This window comes from Chenopodium album, chromosome 1, assembly GCF_948465745.1.
Source record: "Chenopodium album chromosome 1, dcCheAlbu1.1, whole genome shotgun sequence".
Taxonomy (NCBI): domain Eukaryota; kingdom Viridiplantae; phylum Streptophyta; class Magnoliopsida; order Caryophyllales; family Amaranthaceae; genus Chenopodium; species Chenopodium album.
This window is the reverse complement of record NC_137834.1, coordinates 36,617,426-36,641,555: the sequence shown is the minus strand read 5'-3', so window position 1 is coordinate 36,641,555 and position 24,130 is coordinate 36,617,426. Positions and strand designations below refer to the sequence as shown.

Genomic DNA, 24,130 nt, shown 5'->3' with positions numbered 1-24,130 from the left:
TTTACTTTAGTTTTTATTAATCTAATTATTTTTTTTATCATCAATTGCTAGAACTAAACATTAACTGCCTTTGTATCACCGCTCTCTTGTTCTTTATGTGAATTTTTGAGTAATCGGGTTGAATAATGGATATTGTGTTTGATTTCTCTTGAATTTGATAATTTTGTGTTCGATTATGTGTATAATTTTATTTGATTGTTTATAATTTGCAAGTAATTTCTTGAACATGAAAATTGTCGCGAGTTGCATTACTTACATGTGTCCGTTATCATTCTTGGTTGAACTTGGTGAACTTTCCATTAGATTACTGATTCTTGAGTAAAGTTCTAGTTTCATTCAACTGCAATTTGGCTACGTTGTTTAATGTTTATAGATCTATCATTTCTATGACAATATAAATATTTAATAGTTATCTGAATAAGCATGGATTATTGATTTTTTTTTTTAACTTCCTGTTTCCAGTTTATTATTCTGTTTTTTTTCCTTATGTTTTATCATTCTCTTTTCATTTAAATTATATCCAGTTCATATCTATATGTGATATGTAATTATGTTATTGCATTATTTGTGTTTTGTAGGAATGAAAGACTTGGTTTTGGAACAACCACCGTCCACCGATTGTTATTGATGAGACAAATAAAATATCGGATCTCACAAGTGAATGAATTGAAGCCCTCCCATTTCGTTTGTTGTGCGGCTTTGTGCCATTATTTGTACTTTATATGTTTTGAAGTTATGTAATTAAAGACTCAAAAACTTTGTATTTCCGTCCTTAAACTCTTGCTTGAATTTTGTTTTAGTTTAAAAAGGTATTGCATGCTATATAAAGTATAAATACAACAAATTTTATTTTATTTTTTAAAAAATACGGCATGTTATTTTTAAATAAATCACAGCAAATTCAGTAAAAAAAAAAAATATTTAGCAGGTTTTTACAAATAAAAACAACCAGCATCACCAGATTTTAGATTTAAAAAAATTGATTAAAAAAATATAAAAAAAAATCCGGGTACCCATGTCCCGTCCCAGATAATCCGGGTACCCGGAATATCCGGGACGGGACACGGGACGACTTATCATTTACCGATCCGGGTACCCGGGTATCCGAATATCCGGGTACCCGGATTTGAACACCCCTACCTGTTGCGTAGTGACCCAAATGACGCCCATAGTTGGTAAGGGAGATGACCCGTGACAGGGTGCTCTTATAGTTCGAAATTATAGTTCGAAATTTCCGACAACAAATTAATCATCATGTCGAAACTTCTCCGGCGAAAAAATCTGAAACAACTCCTTCGATTTTCTCTCTCCTCCACTTCTCTTCTGCCATCTCCTTCATCATCTCAACAACACCTCAGCCATTATCACCGACACTCCCAATCCCTTAAATCCACCAATTTCCTTTCATCTCATCCCCTTCCAGTATTTCTCAAATTAGGGTTAGGGTTTCAAGGTCGGCTCAAATGGGAAGGAAGTTCCGACAATTACGACCAAATCAAGGCAGTCGTCAATTGCCCTCGTTGTTCAAAGCAAATGAATATCCTCTTCTCGAATCGTCCATTGTCAATTACACCCAACGAAGTGGGTGTTTATCAAGCGTTGAACATTTGTGCTCACTGCAAAACTGCGTTTTACTTTCGGCCGTTTAAGTTGGCGCCATTGCAGGGGAGTTTCTTTGAGATTGGAAAGGTTGGAGGGAAGGATAAGGATAAGGATGGTATGATGATGGAAGGGAAGTTTGTGAAGGATGATGATGATGATAATAATGGTGAAGATGAAAATGAGAAAGTTTCTATGTGGCAGAAGTTGAGGTCTTATGTCAGGGATCTTCCTTCTTCTTCTTCATCCGAGGGTTCGACGCTGCTTTCTGGGGATAATCTTTGGGCTGCTACTAGGGTGGAATGTGATAGTGTGCCTGGAGAAGTGCCCAAGGAAGGAGGAGGTGCGGTTGGGGACAGAAGCGGGTGGGGCGGGGCGAATTTGGGGAAGAGTTTGCCCACGCCTAAGGAGATTTGTAGAGGGCTTGATGAGTTTGTCATTGGGCAGGAACGAGCGAAGAAGGTAAGGCATTGCAACTTCTTCTTGTTTTGTTATGGTTTTACTCTCATTGGTATTATTCATGTTAGCTGACCCTAAATCATTTATTGAGGATTTGTTGTTGTTGTTGTTGTTGTAAAAATTACCTAAATCATTTAGAGGAGAAGGTAAGGTATTGAAACTTCTATGTACTCATTTTATATAAAGGAAAAAAAAAAGGTTTAGGCCGAGGCTAGCTCTTTCACCTAATATGTGTGTGTTGTGCTGAGATGCTAGTGACTTTTGCACACTTGTTTCCTACATTGTCTAATGGGGAGTTACCTTTGGGGGAGACTGTTTGCCCTTGCATCAAGAGCCGTGGTTTTGCTCTTTGATGGTGGTGGATTGTTTACAAATCTATTTTGCGGGGTTTGTTTTGGACAGGGAGAAGAAGTTATTGTGACGCAAAGCACTTATGGTAATATGTGGTGTATTTGGTTGGAGGGAGATTCTCATGTCTTTTCTTGAGCTTTCCTTTACTCCTGATTGATCTGGGTATCTCAATGAGCTATGAAGGCTTGGGATTTTAAGAGTCATTTGATTGTGATAGTTCAAAGAAAAACTGGCATAATCCGTAATTCGTAATTAGATGATAGCTCCTGTTCCTTTGTGCTAAAGCTCTAGATGTCAATATATTATATTTTTTCTCTTAAAAGTTTTAAATGCTACTTTGAATTATTAATGCAAATTTTACTCAATTCAGTAAACTTGGTAAGTAATTTGAAAAGGTTACGTAATGGATTGACAACTTATCTTTGTGCATTCTTCAATAGTTGTCTCCATTTAGGTAGCAACATTCAGATAGACCGAGTAAAATTTTTCAATATTAGTTTAGTAGTGCCATTTAAGTAAGTGGACATTTATTGTGCTCAAAGAGTAATCTTTTTGTTAGGTTGGTGGCTTTGTTTTGTGTATAAAATGCATTTGTTGTTCCCTCCACCTCAACTTCTTTGCTGCATTATTCTTATTGTGTCGCTCTAATCACTTGCCCATTCCTTTACGGTAAGTTTTTTTTTCTTTTTCTTTTTTTTGGGTCACTCACCCATCAACTTTTTCCCTTTTATTATTAAAAAGTGTGCCAATTTTATCCTAGTTTGTTAATGATTTTTGTTTGAGGCATATTTTATCAACTGCTTAATATTTTGAATTTTACGACAGCTGTTTTTCTTCTGATGATATTGTTTGAGTGCAGGTACTTTCAGTGGCAGTCTACAACCATTACAAGAGAATATATTACACTTCTGAGCAAAATCAGTTTGTTCTCTTGACACATTTTTTAATTAAATTTATGCTTTTATGCTTGTACCTCTGATTCCTTGAGGTTCTTATATTTTGTAGTTGAAATGGTAGGTCAGGTACAGATGTAGATGGCAATGAGGTGAAACAAGATGACTTTGATCTTGTTGAATTGGAGAAAAGCAATGTCCTATTGATGGGTCCAACTGGTTGTGGTATGGACTGCCTTTGATCTGTAGATAGCGTCCAATAAGACCTGGCAAATGGGTCATTGGGGTTGGGTCTGGTTCGGGTCATTTCGGGTCAAAAAGTTATCGGGTCAAGTTCGGGTTTCTGGTCTGATAATTGGGCCGGGTCGGATTTCGGGTCAACATTTCGGGTCGAGTTTGGGTCGGTTCAAGTTTGGGTCGGGTTTCGGGTTAACATTTCGAGTCGAGTTCGGGTCGGGTCAATCTTCGGGTTAACTTCGGGCCGGGTCATATTCATGTCGATGCAATGGGTTAAATTCAACTCTGTATATATGTTTATATATTTTTCGACGAGAAACTCACTATATTTATTAAGACTACTTTTTTAATGGAATACAATAATTGTTTGACTTTAGATTATTTTGTAATTTCATTTGGTATTGAACATTATGTTGCGTACTCATTATTTTTGTACTATTTTTTTTTTCTAGACTTGTGAGAATTGTGACTTTTATTTCGAGCTTTAGTTAATTTTTTTAATCTTATGGACAAACTCCGTAGAATAGTCATTAAATTTCAATCTTTTTACAAATTTCTAATAACTTATTGAGATAAAAGACTGAAGAAATCGAGAAAAGTAATACTCAAAATTTGTAAATTACTTACACGGTTACACATTACAAATTAGTAAAAAAAAAATTAAGTCATTTTGATTGCGGTTTTTTTCTATTTCGGTTTGCTCAGCTAGTCTTTAGCTTAAATAGATTCAGGTCATTTAAAGTATAAGATAATTTTGGTTTGGGTCACTTTGGGTTTCGAGTCTATTTGGGTTAATTAATTCAAGTCAAAGGTTGGGTCACTTTGGGTATCGGGTCGACTTCAGGTCTTGGGTAATTTCAGGTCGGGTCGTTTCGGGTCTTGGGTCAACTTTGGGTCGGGTCATTTCAGGTTCGGGTCAATTCCACTTCGAGTCGGGTATGGGTCGGGTTTTGGGTCAATTTCGGGTCACTGTTTCGGGTCGCTTTTGAGTCATGGGTCGGGTCGGGTCGGGTCATCGGGTCTGGGTCAGGATTGCCAGGTCTAGCGTCCATCATAAAGCTTACTTCTCCCTTCGAGTGATGATTGATGAACAAGTTTGTTCTGATATGTTTGCACTGATGTTGGCTGTAAGGACAGGGAAGACATTACTCGCAAAAACAATGGCTCGCTTGGTGAATGTGCCATTTGTTATTGCAGATGCAACAACATTAACTCAAGTAAGTGATTTATATAATCTGATTGTTACTAGTAGTGGTGTATGGTTAGTTGATACTCGTATTTATCTTATGAAATTGGTGAGTATGACAGTATGTGATGCGGTAGCATATAAGTCCATATGGGTTTATTCTAGAACTTGGAATATGATTGCAAGATGAGGGAGACTAGGGATGCCGGGCTTTACTTTAAGCCTGATTTCACTTATTCAATTTTAGATTGCAAAAATAAAGTCAGGCTTGACTTCTAGTTGCTTTCTTTTTTTTATTGTTACCTGCGAAGGTGGTCTGTGGGGGGTTACAGATGAATCATATACAATGGAAACTGGACAACAACTATACTTTAGGACATTCCCTTATGTTGTAAGAGCTTCCTTTACGTGGGACATAGTATCTTTCATTTCTTTGTCTGTTGAGATAATTTGGAGATGAAGCTGGTTCCTGTTTAATAGCGGTTCATGCTTCGAATATTAAATCTAAACAGTACACTTCACTTCCAGTTCACGTCAGCGTGGCCCTGATGCCCTCTATAATAGTTCAACAATCCACACTTCCACCAACATTCTGTTTGGTCATCCTCTAGTTCACTGTCCCTAACATTCTCTTTTTACAATTTCACCAGTGCATCACTGACGTGAGCAATGTTCTTTTTTAATTTCAGGCAGGCTATGTTGGGGAAGATGTTGAGTCAATATTGTTTAAGCTACTAACGGTATGTCACGGACAACTTGTCCATTTTGCTGGATTTGTTATTAAGGTTGTTATACAGTACAATTTACTGTTTGATTCATGTTTGCATGATGTTTTTTTTTTTCCTCTTTTGCTTACATGGCTTCATGGTTCTCTGATTTACAATTATTTACGCCAATAATTCTTGCACACACCCTTTTCATTTTTGAAAGAAAAAATGGTTTGTTGTGCTGGCTGTAGCTCACTGTTGATTTTTCTTGTCAACTGGGATTCTATTGCTTTTCTTATATTGTCTATTGAATCTGAAGGCCAAAAAAACCGAAGGATAATTGGTACATACTTCCTCTGTTATATAATATAGGAAAAATACACTTTAATAATCCCAACTATTGGCGATTTACTTAAAATAATCCCAACTAAGGATTATTTTCTAACAGTCCCAACTTTGCCTCTTATTTTCTTCCAACGGTCCCAACCGGTCAACTACGGGTCAACAACCTGTTACAACAGGTCACATGCCACATGTCAACACAAGATTGGTCCAAAATAAAAAAAAAATCAAAAAATTAGAAAATACAAAAAAATCAAAAAATTGAAAAAAAATAAAATAAAATATTTTTAAAAATAGAAAAAAAAATAGAAAATTCAAAAAAAAAAAAAATAGAAATTCAAAAAAAAATTTTGAAAAAAATATGAAAATTACAAAAAAAAAAATTTCAGACAATTAGAAAAATTTCAAAAAATTAATAAAGATTAAAAATATTTATAAAAAAAATTTAAAGAAACAAAAAAAAAAAAAAAAAAAAAACACCCAAAACCCACCCAGCCACCCCTCCCACCACCCCGTAACCCTAGCCAGCCACCCCCTCCCCGTTCCACACCGCGGTCAACTCCCATAAACTCCTAAAATGGCCGGCCGACATCCATCCAGCTCGGAAACCATCCGGCCGACCCAAAATCACCCCCGAAACCACCCCTATAACCACCACCTCCTCTTCCCCGACCCTCAAAACAACCCCCCTCCTTTCCCCCACCATCAAAACCGCCCATTTCGGCGGTAGGGGAAAAGAGGAGGGGCTGTTTTAGGGGTCGGGGAAGAGGAAGGGGGTGGTTTTGTTGGTCGGGGAATAGCGAGGGGGTAGTTACGGGGGGTGGTTTTGGGCCAGCCGAGTGGTTTCCTGGATGAGTGGGTGTTGGCCGGCCATTGTAGGGGGTTATGGGGGTTGGCCGCCAGCAGGGAAAGAGAAGGAGGGTGGCTTGCTAGGGTTACGGGGTGGTGGGAGGGTGGCTGGGTGGGTTTTCAGATTTATTTTTTTTTCTTTACTTTTTAATTTTTTTTGATTTTTTTTTTCTACTTTTCTGATTTTTTTTTTAATTTTCTGGTTTTTTTAATATTTTTTGATTTTTTTTTTTCAATTTTCTGATTTTTTTAATGAATTTTCTGATTGTATTTTTATTTTCTGATTTTTTTTTTAATTTTTTAATTTTTGAATTTTTCTTAATTTTTAATTTTTTGATTTTTATAAAATTTTTGTTTTTTTGTTTTTTTTTTATTTTTAGATTCTTAATGAATTTTCTAAATTTTTTTCTAATTTTTTAAATTCTAAACTAATCACGTGTGACACGTGGTATTTATAAAAAAAAATAAAAAAAAAATTACCTTTTCAACAGGTTACCGGTCAATGGGACCGCTGAAAGAAAATAAGAGGCAAAGTTGGGACTGTTAGAAAATAAACCTTAGTTGGGATTATTCTAGGTAAATCGCCAATAGTTGGGATTATTAAAGTGTATTTTTCCTATAATATATGCAACAAGCTGACTTTATTATATACTCATTGAAAGTCAACTTGTTGCATGTATTAAGATACAGTGCAAGAATAATAACTTTTGCTTTTCATACACTATTAACAAAAATATTGTCAAATTTATACTAACTATGTTTTTGTAAGTTACATTTTTACCATTCCTGTTTTGGCAAAGCTTGATTTGCTTATTAGCACATATGCAACTCTCATTCCTACTTTTTCTTACACAAAACCAACTATCTTTCTTACTTTTCTTTTCATAAACCCCACTTGCAACATCCTTCCCTAGGTTTTTGTTCACATGCCCCAGTACCTGCTCTCTTTTGTAGTCTTCTAAGTACATAAAAAAAATAAAATAATGTAGGTGGTATCTGAATACTGCAGAAGTCTAAATGCTGGGATTATTAAAGTACTGAAGAAGTATAATGCGTCTTAGTTCAAATTTAAAATCCGTTGCCCTTGAGTACAAAACACCTGCACAATCAATCTCATAATATGACATAATTACAACCTGACCTTATTAGACACCAAATTCCATATCTTGAAGTTATTTTCTGGGTTTTGGGCACCTTTTATGGGAAACTCACTCCTTTTGTGGTTTGAACAGATTTGTTCTCCAATTTTAGAGAATGAAATTTGGGGAAGAATAGATGATACCCGGATTTGGTCTTTGATTTTAGAGTATGCTAACTGTTCACACTTTAATCATGTATTTGTATTATTTATTATGAAATTTCAAAAGGACACATTAAAATAATATCTAAATTCTTACAAGATCAACATGATTACGTGCTATTTGATACAGTATGGTCAAAGTTTGCAAAGTTTGGTCGCTAAAACATTGTAGTTATAATTAAAGAATGGAGTTAGTATTTATAGTCTACACATTTTTTTTCCTATTATTTACCATCTCTGTATCTATTTTCTAGGGTGAGGGAAGAAGAGACAGTGATTAAGAAAAGGAAGCATTCATAAATGTTATGTGTTGTAATTTTTTACACTTGAAAGCACTATGAGCCTCCCCCCCCCCCCCCCCCCCCCCCTCTTCCCCCCTGATTTCCTTTGTTGTAGTAGGTATTGAATTTTTTCACCCAAGCAAATTTTTATTTTTATTTATTTTTATTTTTATAAATTTTTATTATATAGAAAGAAGGTATTAGCAGACCATCTTCTTGTACATCATGTTATTGTCTTTGATCTTACATTTTTTATTTTGTCTTCTTATTTGGCTATAGGCTGCTGACTTTAATGTGGAAGCTGCCCAGCAAGGGATAGTCTACATTGACGAAGTGGATAAGGTTACGAAGAAGGTACTCACTTCTAATTACATGATAGCTTGATAGTATGCTGATTTTTGGCTTTATTCTTTTTGTTTTACAGTGACACCTTGGTGTCATTTTGAGATACATCTTTATTACTCTTTTTTTTATATACATCTTTAGGGTTGAACTTTTGTAATCATGGCATTCGCAAATGTGAGACCTCTTTATTTTTTTCCTCTCCATTTGAGTGTGATCATACTAAGAATGTGTTTTGGTAAGTTTGTCTATAAGGTCAATGAATCATTAGAGATTCAGGGACTAACATTGAAAGGCAAAAAGATGCATTTCAATTGTAGCTGAAATGATAAATAGGCTAAGAAAACTTATTTCTTTATAAAACACTTGTTTGGACAGTTAGTAAAACCGACTATAGTGTCTGAAATATATGAGCTCGTTTCAGGGAAAAAAAAAAAAAAACCTTATAAGATCTGACTTCATGCCTGTTTTCTCAAGAAACCTATGTATTGAACCATATTGTATATGGAAAAAAGAAGAAAACGATTAGACATGGACGATTCCTATAGTTTTTGTGGCGTGTAAGTGGAAAGACATGCTGCCACTTGTTACTTTGATGTTTTTGCATTAGTGTTTCTTGTGACTATTCTCGAGCTCCTGTGAAATTCTGGGCAGAGTAAGTTATGCTTGCTATTGCTATGATCAGCTTTATTTGTGGTCATATTGGTAATTGCTTGGAAAGTAATATATTCTCGTGTCTACAAAGTACAAACATATTCTTGGTGGGACAGAGTTATATATTGCTTTTCCCTTATGTGCATGCTACTTTTTTCAGTTTTTTTTTAAACGAAGATTGAGTGCTATTTCTTTATCTGTATGGTTTTAAGAGAACTGCTGGTCTTCTCTCTTTATACCTTCCTTTGTGTTATCTTAATAGCTGAATTTCTCTCTATTGAATATCTGCAGTCTGAGAGCTCAAACATTGGAAGAGATGTATCTGGTGAAGGTGTTCAACAAGCATTACTGAAAATGTTAGAAGGAACAGTAAGTTTTTTGTTATCATATAAAACGACAGACTCCCTTATACTGGCTTCTAGTTTCTTGATTTAAATTTCACATGTTGGCTGGTTTGGTCATGACCCCTGGTGCCATATTATTATTTTGACTATATCAACTAGATATGAAACTTTTGCATGGGTGGATTTGTGCCTTTTCTTGTCTGCGTGGGCTAAATGTCTGAAACTGTCTTTCCTGCAGTGATATGTTAATATATATGTTGAAATCATCTGCTAAGCATATTAATTATGGCTGAAACTTAATATGTTATTCAATGGGGATATTATTGTTGGAGCTTAATGTCAAATCAATCTGTTTTCTCTGAGAAGGTATTGCATATACAATTTATTATCAGCTGTTAATAATTGCCACCTGCTTGATTTCACTAGTGGTTTTGTTCATCTTTGTATGCTGCTGCTGTCTACATTCACATGTCCTGCCCCTGGTCCGCTGCATGGATTTTGAATGAGAATTATCTTGTTAGCTTGATTGTTGAATCTATCTTCTTTGTTAGATAGTAAATGTTCCGGACAAGGGTGCTCGGAAGAATCCCCGTGGTGATAGCATACAGGTAAAACACAATTTTAATGTTTGCTGTTTATTTGTGTTGTTGTCAGCTCTATAACATGTTTTCCACGCTTGTGTTCCTGTGTTGCCTATTGTTTAGCGTAATTTTAATTCCATGGGCCTATGATTTCTCATTCCATGTTGAACATTTCTGTAATTAATCCTTCTGGCTAAATTTTTGCTGTGGTAACCACCCGAATAATTTCTCTGCCAGTAGATTCACTAAAACAACAGTTATGGGGTTGAGCCGTAGAAAATAAGGGTACATAAAGGATGTCGTGTGTGATTTTGAATCAAACGCTACAGAATGACATTTTGCAGTTGGGCAAATAATGAATTTGTTACTGAACGAACGACATTTAACATAACAGCCTTGTTTTAATTACATGGGAGACCATCAAGTTCAATCAGTTGAGCTTTCTTTCAAGTTGCAGATGATGTATAACTCTTGCAAAAAATGTTTGCAATGGCTGATTGAACAAATGAACAATGTTCTGTTTTAAAGATGAATTTGGCCTGCTTACATTAGAGCTAGTTTGTAGAAGCCTAGAAGGCTATTGCATTCTTCTTTATTATGGGATATCTTATAGGCTATATAGCCTTTCTTTATGAGGTATGCCTCCAATGGACCTGTGTTAATAATGGCCATTGCATAGAACCCTTTGTATTTATTGGTGATAGCAAACCATACTTTTAGACTTTGGGGAATAAAAACTCTAGCCAATGAAAATTATTTCTGTTTATGTGGTTCCTTCATCTATTTTTTTTCAATCACTATCTTTGTAATGTAAATGCAATATATATATGGCCATGTGACACGTTTTTTTTGTTTTACTAGCTTTAGCATTCTCTCCAGTCCCGGCTTAAAATACTTTTTTTATTCACATTGCACATCAAGACAGCACTATTATTGTAATTTTATACTTCCCATAGGATTCATTGTATCTCAAGCATGTCCATACAATGACAATATGACATAGCCATTTAATGAATTTAAGCATAAGAAAACTTGGTTGATCAGACATGTTTTTGTTGCCATATGCCCTTTTGCTATGTATAACACCTCTTTTGGAACTTCTAAACCATATATAATCCACTATATTTTCAAATAAAAACAGAAGTGGTCAAAATCTTAGGACTATTTCTAGTCCATCAATCTTCTTTCAAAAATAGATGCAATACTGAATTAATTCATTAAACTCATATATGGTACTGTTATAATACCAAGAAAGTTTCCCTAAATCTGTCTTAGGGAATTCAGCGTTGAGTCTGTGATTGAAGCCCAACGAACATAGATTAAGATGAGCAAACTCTCTGCCTTTTTTGTAGATGAATAAATAATTCCATTTTATTGAGTAGTGCAGCCAGCAGATGGTGCTAAGCATGCCTCATTCTAATAAACATTTTCCGAAAGCAAAATAGATGAGTTGGAAAATTTAGACTAGCAAAACCTGGAGAAAGTTGTTGCTTATATGCTATACTGTACACTCATAAAGGAAATTAAATTTTTTACAACCAATTCATGCAAGACATAAGTGAGTAAGAACAAGAATTAGCATCGTACGAATTGTTGCTGGCTTCACCACCACCAGACGAAACATTACAAAGTAATCAACACCAATGTGCTGAGTTTTACCATAGTTGTGCATTGTGCCAAAATTGCCTTGTTAAATTTGCTATTAAACAACCACAAGAAATGATGGCAAGGCACCAACTTCCAATTGCTGTCTAACATTAAGTTCATTTGCACGGCTACATTCCAAATTGGTTCCTATATGGCTTGAGCATGAGAATAGGGTGCAGTAGTGGCAGTAGATATGATGCAAAGATTAAGATGGTGTTTACTTGTAGATGCCATATTGACTCCTAATAGTGTTGTTGGGAGGAGAGGGATAGTGGGAAGAATGCAGGGGCTTATTAGGATGAGTTCATTGAACCCACTGGTTTTTTGAAAAAAAAAAAGGTTTATTTTTTTATATATATATAACTTTCTTCTCCAAAGCGTATGAAAACTCGAATGATTTATTTCTTAACCCAAATGTTTTTGCATGCAGAATCCCCCCCCCCCTTTTTTTTAAGGGTATTACATTGTATTAAGTTATATGGTATCCGTTGTAATCCGGATTTGAATGTATCTATTAAAATTTAATTTAAACTTTCTAGTTCCTACGTCCATTTTTAATTGCAACATTTAATTTGTACACACTCCTTTTGATCGTTTGTTGTTATCATATGTTAAAAAATTTATTTAGTTTAGTGTGATTTTGTTAAATTCGCCTCGGAAAATATTTTTTTTGATATCAACTATTCATAATTTTTACAAAAACATAACTTAAAATATTGGGTTTTTCTAAAAGCATGGGTACACCTTAGAAACTCAACTACCTTAGGGGCATAGCTTAGAAAAACCCTAAAATATTTTAGTTATAGAATGAGCATTAGCAGCAAGCATAAAATCACCAACGTTGCAATTAAAAAAAAAATGGAGGACTTGTATATTTTTTTAATGATTCCGAACCCACACTTCTGTATCCCTGGATACGCCACTGGAAGAACGACATTAGGTGCAAGCATAGAGGCAGTAGTCATGCGCCTAGCATAGTAGTATAGACTTGCCCAAAGAAGTGAGGGGGTCGTGGGTTTGGGGCGAAGCCATGTGGTGGCTATTGGGAGGCCGGTTGATGACTGTTGTGGGAGGAATGTGCAGTGGCAGCAGACACCACAGTAGCCCGTGGGTAGATAATGCAAGCTTTGGAGTGGGCTGCTGGGATGAAACCAGAGGTGCTATTCTCAGCCTGCCAGGTTATAAATGTTGGCAGTAGTGAGCTGTTGAGTAATAATAAGAAGGGCAATTAGCTACTCCAAGAAATTATAAGAAATAGAGGATAGAAAGTGGACTTCAGCTGACAGAAAGTTGGATTCAACTCATGTGACATGGCAAGAAATGTTTAGTTTGTTCTTTGCTTAGTCAAGACATCTATAAGTAATATAACCTTGATGATAGGTTGGGAAATTAAGTAGTACACGTATTATGGAGCTGAGGTGAAGTAATGGCAGTCAGGTTAGGAAAACATAAGCAACTGAACGCTCATGGCATCTTGTGAATTAAAATGTGAAAGGGATTAACTGATAAAGTGTTCTGTTCTCATTTAATATTTGTTTGATACTTAACAGATCAATACAAAAGATATTTTGTTCATATGTGGTGGAGCATTTGTTGATCTGGAAAAAACTATTTCTGAAAGGTGTGTATTTTATGGTTTTGTTAATTTTATTTCTTTCTTCAAATTGCTACCCAACTTACCTAGTCTTCCTACAAACTGCTCTATTTGGTGTTTAGTATTTTTTTAGAGTAATTACTATTTTTGTTTTGTCAGGCGTCATGATTCGTCGATTGGTTTTGGAGCACCAGTTCGTGCTAACATGAGATCTGGCAGGACGACTGATGCTGTGGTTGCATCTTCATTATTAGAAATTGTGATAACCAAATCTTAAGCATACTTCCAAATTTGTCCCTTCAATTTTTTTGTCTGTGTGTAGCTTAGACCATTGACTTAACCTTCAAGTTGCTGTTGATATGCAGGTAGAAAGCAGTGATCTTATTGCATATGGTCTCATACCAGAATTTGTCGGCAGATTTCCAATTTTAGTGAGTTTGTCAGCATTGAATGAGGATCAACTCGTCCAGGTTGGTTTCAGCTTTCTTGTAGTTGATCTACCTAATTCTTACTCAAAATGTTTTCACGAACTTGGTCCATATCTCTTTCAACCCCTCCCCTGGTTACCAAAATGCTTTTGATAACCTATAAAAGCTATCGTGTGCTTCTCTTTTGAGAGAGTCGTTTGCTTGCATATGGTTAGTACCAATCTGTTATGGCTTATGCATATTGGATGTTGGATTATTTACCTTTTGATTTCATCTGTAAATTATCTAATGCAGATGAGTACTATAAAATCAATTCATATCCAAAGTCATGAAGTATGACAATAACTCTATATTCAGTTAAACATTCTTTGAGGAGTTTAAATAACACGACCTTGAGAATTTACTGCAAGTATATCAACTTTCAATCGTTGTGTGTTTAATGATATGCCGGCGCCTGGAGAGGGAACATAAATGGAATATACTGACTTGATATAGTCATTATTAAAAAAAATAAGTAGAATAATTTTATAACAAGCTTTACTGTTAATCAAGCTCAAGTAAATTAATTTTGGTAGCTAATTAACAACTTTAATTAACAATTTTTGTTTGATTTAATTAACTTTTTGGGATTTAATTAACACTTAAGTTGGCTTTAAATTGATTTTTGTTTGTTAATTAACATATATAGTCAATATAAGTACTGTTAGATAATCTACGTTTTGATTAGATTTAAATATAAATTTTTGTTATACCAATCAGAATATATTCGTTTAATTTATACTTTGGCAACTGCATATCGTTTAGTGCACAATGATTGAAAGTTGGTGGTATTTACAATAGATATTGTGTTGTATAGCACATATCAGTGATAGTTGGTAATTTTTTACAGCCATTTTCCGACAAATAAATTTCATTACTAGAAATATCTGTAAAACTGAGTAGTTTACTTGTATCAATAGTATAATATTACAAGGTATACCAGAAATAATAGAATTCAAATACATGTAATTGTTTAATAAAAAATAATTATACTAAAGTTTATATTTGATCTCTCAACTTTTGTTGCGATTTTGAGACCCGAATTTTTTACAATAGTAACTGCAGAATTCTCATATTCTCTTGTTTGTTAAAGCTATGCTCTTTGCCCTTTTTTACAACAATAAAAGACTTGTGTCATCATAACTAACTTTTGCAATCAGGCTCTCGAGTCTCGCTAAACTCGCTTGAGTTATTTATATTATAATGCTTTAAAGCCGTTTGAAATCTTATTTTTGTGTCAGGATCTTATTAGTTTTTAGATTTGCGGATTTCTAGTATTCTCCTTGTAGGTCTCATATTCTAACTCAAGGGGTAAAGTGGGGATGTACTGGGAATGAAACTCAATGGGCATGGGTCAGTCTTTTGTATAGTACAGTATTCTCCTTGATATTGATTAATTATATCATCAGCAGTGTGCAATCTTGTATAGTACGTTGCAATAAAATGCAATTAATTAAGAAACTGAAGGTGATAAACTCATGTCAATAGGACAGCCATATAATCGTAGTATAATGCTAGTGTCTGTCTTTTCCCCTCCCAAAGTATGTAGCTTCCACCCTCCAAAAATGTGGTTTATAGGTGACCTTTGTTCTTTTGGGTGTCTTCCAGGTCCTCATGCAGCCGAGAAATGCACTTGGTAAACAATACAAAAAGATGTTTAGCATGAATGATGTAAGTTGGCTGTTTTATCTTGCTTATACTGCTCAGTCTGCTCCCATCACATTTAGTTATAATTTATTATACTTGTTTTTTTGACCTTTCAAGTGATGCAGGTCAAATTTCATGTTACAGAAAAAGCTTTGAAATTAATTGCAAGAAAAGCAATGGCGAAAAATACTGGTGCGCGTGGCTTAAGATCAATATTGGAGACCATTTTAACTGATGCTATGTTTGAGGTATTTTGTTTTAACCCCAGTAGGAATTTGAAGATCTTGGAACTTTATTTTTTGTGGCAATCTTCCTATAGGAACTGCATAGGAGAATTTCGTTTCATGTATTCCGTGACAGAACAGTGCTATAACACGGTGTTTGCTTCTGCAGGTTCCAGATGCCAAAACAGGAACTGATCGAGTAGATGCAGTTGTGGTGGATGCAGAAGCTGTTGGATCAGTTGATGATACAGGTTTGGGAGCCAAAATTTTGCGTGGAGACCATACATTAAAACACTTTCAGCAAGAAACTAAATCCAGTGATCCGATGGTAATTCTTTTACTCTTACACTAAATAAATCCTTGGGTTTCACTTAATTAATTATTTGGGTGGGTTGTTCATTCAAAATTTTTGTTTTTTTCCTATTGCAAGCCTTATATCCCCTCCTACCCCACTAAATACATTAAACCACTCACACTAATCTTTTTTTCCTGACATTGCCCAATAATCTCCTTGTCCACCCTTTGCCTTGGTCTGTATGTAATTCTACTACATGAAGCTACTAGAGAATAACAGAGTACTTAGTACAGTTAGCTGGATGGTTTTATGTGATTCAACTTACTGTAGTTAGGGTATAAAGATTTGTCCGTCTTTACTATCAAGTTTTATCAGAGCTTGATCATTGAAAACTTTTGTTGCTTGCAGAAGAAAAATGAGATAAAGGTTGAATCGCCAGAAAGTGATTTGCAGTTCGAGTGCAGATTTATGAGCTTGTAATATTATTTTAAACCTCTTTTTCGGAATGCTTTCTAATATACAATTTTTTAAAGAAAATCCGAAAGAGAAATGTGTATCAATGTATTGTGTTACCTTTGGGTTACTGTGAGGTATATATGTGCATTATGTTAGCAATTGTTTTTAATTTAATAGAAAAATCTGTATTAACGTTCCATTGACTTGTCTACAGCCCCTTACGGCTGTTTGGTATTAGAAGGAACAAGGTTGTCAAGATCGAGATCCCGCTTTAGATTGATGATGAGGCGGTAGGATCGATATATAATCACAAAAATGCTAAAAAAAAAAATTGTGATAAGGGATAAACACGTTATATGCAAACCACTAAATTAAAACAATTTATATTCCCAAGCAAAACTAAAATGCATAAAGGTAAGCATAGGGTTGAACCCAAGGGAGACACTAAGCACTACAAACACTATCACCAATTAATCTAGCTGGCCAAGTTGAATGAAAGATCGAACACTTAACAAACTACGATTAAACTAGGGAAGAAATCAAATGCGACAAGCAATAAGGAAATGGTTCGAGGCAAATTGTCACTCAAGAAACGTCAAGGGAAAGGATTTGGGAATCAAGCAAAACTAAGCTATACATGAAAGATGATTAAAGGCATGGTCTACTCTGTAAGGAGCAATTACTTTCCCAAGCATATAAAATCACATTGTTGTCATAATCATGCATGAAATGAGGTAATGAATCATCTAATGAGCATCACTTAATCACACTATCGTCTTAATCAAGGTCAACTCGCCCAGCTACAACCATTGATTGGGCACTCAATAGAGATAATGGGTAAAATCATGAAAACAAAGACTTAAATCACTAATCAGCCCTTAATCCCAATCCCCTTACATGCTCAAGATTAGGCTAACCTATCACCATTTTCTTAGTTGGGTAACTACTCACCAATCATGCTAATAACAAGATAAATCAAACAAATTAACAAGCATCAACTTGATTAACAAGCAAAAAAAAGAAATAAAGCAAGTAAGTAAAGAGTTAAAAGAAAGCAAATAAAGAGTTCAAGGGAAGAAATTACTAAAGGAGCTTCATTAATCTTTAAAAGAGTTGATTGCAAATCATCCAAAATCATGAGTTTAAGTGTTTTCTCTCTCTAGAATTAAGCTAAGAACCCTAGGTTAAGCTAAGCTAAGCTAAAAGTTGTATTAAAAACGTCTTAACTTAAGGCTTATATTAGCTTGTACAAAATAAAGTTATAATCAGGCAAACTGAGGGTAGGTTCCCTCGTTCGACCGAACTATTCAAATGTTAGGCCGAACCTCGCGACCGAACTTTTCAATAGTTCGATCAAACCTCTTGATTCGGTCGTACTCAAGCTAGTTCGGTCGAACTCCATGCATGAAGCCTTTCCTTCCAATCTTCTCCTTTTACCTTAGCCTTTGTGCCATCTTCTATGTGCTCCGGAAGGGCAAGGTACCTGCAAACAAAGATTACAGAATAGAGGGAATGACGAAAGAATATATCATAATTCATTGAAAACAACTATAAACACATATATCTTTCATCGGACAAACGGAAAGCCACAATAGTACTTCGTATTATTGAACTAGAAAAGATTAAATCTTAAACCTAGCCTAGGTGTGACATAAATATCACTCATCGCTCCCTTTACCAGAATACCCTCATCTCCCCATCCCGGCCTTGAAATGCCTCTTTTGAAGGGTGGGGTTTTCGTGGCTAGGGGAAGGGGAAGATTTTGAGGTGGTGGGCTGAGTGATGACGATTTTGAGTGGTGGGGATGGTGTAGGTGTCGTTTGAAGTGCGCCTACGTTAAAGGATGTGTGAATATGCTTGACACTCATAGGAAGTGGGAATTGACATTACGATTAGGAAAAACGATTAGGGACAAAGCAAAGTAGGAAGCCGCCGACAAGTTTTTTAAGGAACTTGTAAATCGTTCATGGATCATAAAAGGCAACTACGATTAAGGGACAATGAAAGGCAACAACGATTGACCCGTGAAGGATACACCCCATTCATAATTCATGATATTACTAACTCCATATGGTTCGGAATCACGAAAGGAGGATCGGGGATGATGGTACGAAGTGAGTTATGGAGTCACATTCGCCCGTATTGGCCTCTACTCAATTCTTATTGTGAAATGTGATTCCTGCAACCTCAAAGGCATGCAAACAAAGATTTAATTTGCTCCAAACTATTATTAAGCTAAATTGGTTGAATATTAATGCAACATATAATTCTAAAATATTAGTGATCACTTGAATTAATAACAAGATTAAAAACGAACCTAAACCGGTTGTCCAAATTATTTTATTAGGCGTGATTTTCAATTACATATTCCCTTTAAACATGCAATATGGTGATAAAAAATAATAATTAAACAAACATTAATATTGAAAGCAATTCAACAATAAATTGTTAGTCAAATCAAATATAAATAAACCTAATCATGATACTAGCAATAAGAATAAAAATAAGAGTAATTAGTAATTAAGTGACTAATTACTCACTTTCCGCGTTTCCTTCAATTGCTACATCATGAATAAAGTTTTAGTAACTTCAATAAATATAAATCAAATTAAATAAAAAGTAGAGTTGATTTAGTCCAAACCCTCAATTAATTATACCTTTCACGCTTTGGTTTAAGGACGGAACTTCGGGTTAAGTATGGACTCCTTGGAGTGCTTAAAGAAGAAATGATGTAATTAGAAATATAGGTTTAAGGCTTTGAGTATGAGAGAGAGAGAGAGAAGAGAATAACTTCAGGTGTAGAGGAGAGGAGGAGAGAATGATTTTGTGCCCCAAACTGCAGAAAAGAGGGGGGGTATTTATAGAGGAAATGAGTAGGGGATCACACAGAACCCTAGAAAAGATAAAAACTTTAGTTTTTGGGCACCGTGACACGGCAAAATAACTGCCCTAAAAACATAAAACGTGTGCATGTTTTACGCGGAGAAAACACGGAAAAATTCCGTGACAGCACAGGGCACCGCAATGCGACAGTGTCCACCGTGGCACGGTACAGTACAATGTGTCATGGTAAAAAAGCGCATGAGAAAAATGCGGAAATGACACGGAAAAGCACCGTGTCACGGTATGTGTACCGCGACACGGTATAGATTGTCGTGACACGGTACTAACTGTCGTGCCATGTCAGATATTGTCGCGACGTGGCAATCTTGTTGTTGCGCATCAATTCTAGTTTTTTACGTGTTATTAAAATTATGATAACTTTTGATCCGTAACACGGAATAAGGCATATAATATATTGTTGGAAAGCTTACAAGTCTAATTTCCAACGCAATTAGAATCAGGTCAAAAGAATTTGTATATTTAAAGATATGGCCGTTTTAAAAGAAGGGTGTTGATTTTGGGCCGAGTTTAGTATTTTGCTAATATATTCTTCGTTATAAATCGAAATTGGGCTTATGATATATTGTTGGAAAGATTATTTCAATTCCTATCCAACCAAATAATAATTGGATCAAAATTTTAGGGTCACAAAATCAGTTTCTCTCGGTTTTGTGATGTGGACATGAAAAGTGAAAAGTAAGTTAATGAGCTATGAGTTGGATTGGTTTATGAAATGTATTGAATGAAAACATGGATTTAAGAACTCCAAAGATTAAATATTCAACCCGACCAATAATGGCGGTGAAAGGTTGTTCATCATTGGGTTTGGTTTTGGGGAGACTTTTTTAGGTGTCTACAGAAGCCCCCACTTTGACTGAGTTTGTAGAAACGTCAGTTTTGAAAACAATAGTCAAAGTAGTCGATACAGACGGAGAAGGATTTTAGCCGTTCTCCAATCCTAAATCACTCTGTATATGCCGATACTTGCAGAAAAATGTTAATTCTACATATAAAAGAGTAAAGGGATAAAATGCGTATCTGACACCAATGTATCAGTGACAAATGAGTTTGGTAGCTTCCTATGCTTGAAGGAACCCATTGGATGATGTTTCATTGAGATACTTTCCATGCCTGAGGAAAGTCGACTCATGAGTTTGGTAGATTTCTATGCTTGAAGAAATATACCGGATGATACTTTCCATACTTGAGGAAAGTCGACAGATGATATAATTGCTGACTTTTTCGTCTACAGAGGTGGCAACGATCGACAATTTTCCATGCTTGAGGAAAAACTTGTCTAATGATGAGATTGCAAGTCCCTGTGTATCGAGAACCTTGCCCCGTGAATCGTCTTCGCTTGGGAGATGATCACCAAAATGATGATGGTTCGCTTGTCCCCGAACGTTGGCTATAGATGGTTTGCTTTTCCCCGAATGTGGGTTGCAAATGGTCCACTTGACCCGGACGTGGGCTGTAGTTGGTTCGCTTGTCCCCGAACATGGGTTGTAATGGGTTTGCTTGTCCCCGAACGTGGGCTGTAGATGGTTCGCTTGTCCATGAACGTGGGCTGTAGATGGTTCGCTTGTCCCCGAATGTGGGCTGTAAATGGTTCGCTTGTCCCCGAATGTGGGATGTAGTTGGTTCGATTGTCCCCGAACGTGGGCTGTAAATGGTTTGCATGTCCCCGAACGTGGGATGTAAATTAGACCTGCAAAGATAAATTTGCCAAGGGACTCGTATATATTGTGATTGAATTGACCAACCGACTTAACTAAGTTTGACTTGACATGTGTATGACTTGTGGTTGTGTGTATATATGGTGTGTGTGTGCAGACACAAGCAACAGTAAATGCAAAAGCAAATATTTTCCGTCATTTTTGTCATGAGACGAGTGGAGGGTACCGACTTTCTCCCGAAAAAGAAAGACGTGAAAACTGAACTTTTATTTTCGAACTTCCCTCGATGATAAAATTTTGAAAAAGTTTTTAAACTTCCCCAAAAGAAAAGACATGAAAAAGAGAAGAAGTTTTGAACTTCCTCGTTGAGCAAGACGAAATGAATCGCATGGATTGAATTGCTTTTCTTGAAGATAATGTATGCATGATGCATGTTCTTAGGCCAGGAGGCTAAGGACAATTACATCATGTGACACGATAGATGAATGAACTTAGGTCATGGAGCTAAGCATCATATATGTTGTAAAGAAACAATCTTGAACGTCACTTAGGTCTGGAAGCTAAGCAAGTATATAGATGAAGTGATTGATGAGTATTGCATAATGAATGTTGCTTAGGTAAAGGAGCTAAGCACGATATGCGATGCATAAAACAATGAGTATTGATTAGGTCTGGAAACTAAGCAAGTATATAATGTTTTCATTTGATGAATGTTGTCTTGAAAGATGATGAAACATGCACAACAGGGAAACGATATTTCATGATAAAGGGTTCCTAAGGGAAAGATGATATGGCTATGGATGTGTGAGTGAAGTGTGTGAAAGTGATACTAAGGTGAGGCTGCAAAGGCTATGGTGATGGAAAGAGATGTGAGAAGAGTCAAAATGGTGACCCTTTAGGCTGGATAAGCTAATGTGATGGGGGTTCAAGCTCCCAAGTCTAGCTCTAAATGGGTAGGGTTAAGCATTGTATATTCTTTGACTCTATCATACATATGAATGTGGCCGCACCTCAATGTGAGGTTGCCTACGTATCCGTTAGGAATCAGGCGGAACGTAGCTCTAACCGAACTTTGCACAAGTGTATGTACACCTCAAAGCGGTCTTTCAAGGGTTGTAATGTGGTTAAGCTGAAGGTTTAAGGAAGAAAGGGGTAAAAGGCTCAAGACCCGAGCGAAGCCCCCAAGATATGCAATTGTGTACTTGAAAATTTGGACTTTGCAAGTTTTATTTTTCATATATTTTTTTATTTGAATTTCTTTCCTTTTTTTCATTCTTTTGAATCAATGTAGACAATCACTGATCATGCGGTCCATCACTCACTTAGCATTCATGTTTCTCAGGCACGGTACAAAGCATTTGATGAGAGACGCAATTTGAGATGTGTTCATATCGAAGACATTGGAACACTTACCTTTAGACATTAGGTGTTTTTTTGAACTTACTTTCTGAATGTTACACAAATTGCACACCTTTCCATCCCAGGGTTAAGTAAATGTGGGTTGAAACAATAAGGTCAATCGTTAGACGAGGCTCAAAGTGGTTAACGAAGAAATGGATATGTGACTAAATGGTTAATAGGGAATGACAGGGTTGAAAAGGTGCCTCACGTCATTGGTGTACCTTGTGTTTAGTTTGGTAATTTTATTTTATTTTAATTTAATTTAATTTAATTTTTTTTTGAATGAGTGAATGAAAAATGCTATGATCGAGATGTAAGGGAAATATGCTCATTTTATTAATGGAAAAGGTGAATGAAACATATAGAAATTTGAAATGGAAAACCTATGCTAGACATGAATAGGAGAATGAAGACGAATGATAAAAAAAGAAATCATGAAATCTTGCATGAAGGATCTGCTGTGCGCCTTGTGTTCATTACTTCTTGCTTCCTAGAGGGACAGGAAGTTTGTTTGCATCCACCAAGTCTTGAATGACGTCCTTCAAATTCCAACATTGCTCGGTAGTGTGGCCCCTTCCTTGATGGTACTTGCAATGGGAATTGGGATTCCATTTGGCGCTCCTTTCTTCAGGTTTTGGCTCTGGAAATGGCACATGATGTGTGATCAAGCCTTGACTGTAAAGGAAATCAAAGGCCGCATCATAAGTCATTCCTAAAGGAGTGTAAGTTCTCCTTTTCTTGGGCAATGAAGCATCAAGAGCTAACACTTCATTGAGATCAACTTGGCTTATATTGTTGGTAGTATTTTCGTGCTTAGAAGACGAAGAAGAATGATGGTCGTTCTTCTTGTTTTTCCAAGTGTTATTATTGTTACTACCAGCAATCTTTATTAGCTCATCCTCGATATTGATGTTGATGTCGTATACATCTTTGAAAGTGTTTAGTGGAAGAAATTTGAGATGTTCCCTATACTTGTGAGTCAAATTTTGAATAAAGAGGCGAACCATCTCTCTTTCTTAGGGAGGATCTACCAAGAGTGAAGCCATTTCCCTCCACCTGTTCAAATAAGCGATGAAGCCTTCATTCTCTTTTTGTTTGGGAATGGAGAGTTCACGTTCAGAAGTTTTAGTTTGAATTTTACACTTGTAACGATTTTATGAAACTGTCAGTGACATCTTGCTAAGTCGCAGTACGCTAGGCAACTAGGGAATAAAACCATTGTTGGCAAGCATGCTCTAAGGAGAGAGGGAACACCGTAGAGAACAGTGTTACGTCCATTCCCTTAAGAGTCATGGTTGCAGAGAACGCCTTTAAATGGAATATTGGATTGTTAGTAGGCTTGAAATTTGGAATATCAATAGTGGAGAACTTTTCAGGGAGTTTGTCTTTCACATCTAGAGGAGTGGGAGGCTGTTCCACTAATATGTCCAATTTATATAGTGTTTTACCCCCGTCTCTTGGTCATAATTAGTAGTGTTTTTGGCTCTTTTGAGCCACTTTTATTACTAATTGGTGTTTTCTAGTGCTTTTGTAGTTTAGCTTGAGTTTTGTAGGAAATTGCACATTTGGAGCGTTTTCCGGGTTTTTCATGGAGCAACTACGGACATTAGGAGGACACGACCATCTTTGAAGCCCTGGACCGGTTAGAGTCGGTGATTAAGGGCTCGGTGTGTGATACCGGGGCATTTGGACCGAGTATTTAAGACCCGAAGAGG

General features: G+C 36.0%; 1 protein-coding gene across 3 annotated transcripts; it reads left to right on the top strand.

Annotated features, from left to right (window-relative positions):
• Window positions 1-1,198: 1,198 nt before the first annotated feature.
• Window positions 1,199-16,614, top strand: LOC145555447 (CLP protease regulatory subunit CLPX1, mitochondrial-like). Of its 3 annotated transcripts, none has more exons than XM_081617189.1 (15): window positions 1,200-2,061; window positions 3,269-3,330; window positions 3,427-3,527; window positions 4,677-4,756; window positions 5,415-5,465; window positions 8,484-8,558; window positions 9,492-9,569; window positions 10,096-10,152; window positions 13,323-13,393; window positions 13,526-13,625; window positions 13,732-13,836; window positions 15,442-15,504; window positions 15,606-15,728; window positions 15,874-16,032; window positions 16,408-16,614. In XM_081617189.1, the coding sequence occupies exons 1-15, from the start codon at window positions 1,255-1,257 to the stop codon at window positions 16,477-16,479; spliced, it is 2,004 nt and encodes a 667-aa protein (XP_081473315.1). In that variant the 5' UTR covers window positions 1,200-1,254; the 3' UTR covers window positions 16,480-16,614. The 3 variants fall into 3 exon arrangements, with proteins under 3 accessions (XP_081473320.1, XP_081473315.1, XP_081473325.1); XM_081617199.1 differs by having other exon boundaries at window positions 1,671-2,061; window positions 3,432-3,527; XM_081617194.1 differs by lacking the exon at window positions 16,408-16,614 and having other exon boundaries at window positions 1,199-2,061; window positions 15,881-16,032.
• The last annotated feature ends 7,516 nt before the right edge of the window (window positions 16,615-24,130 follow it).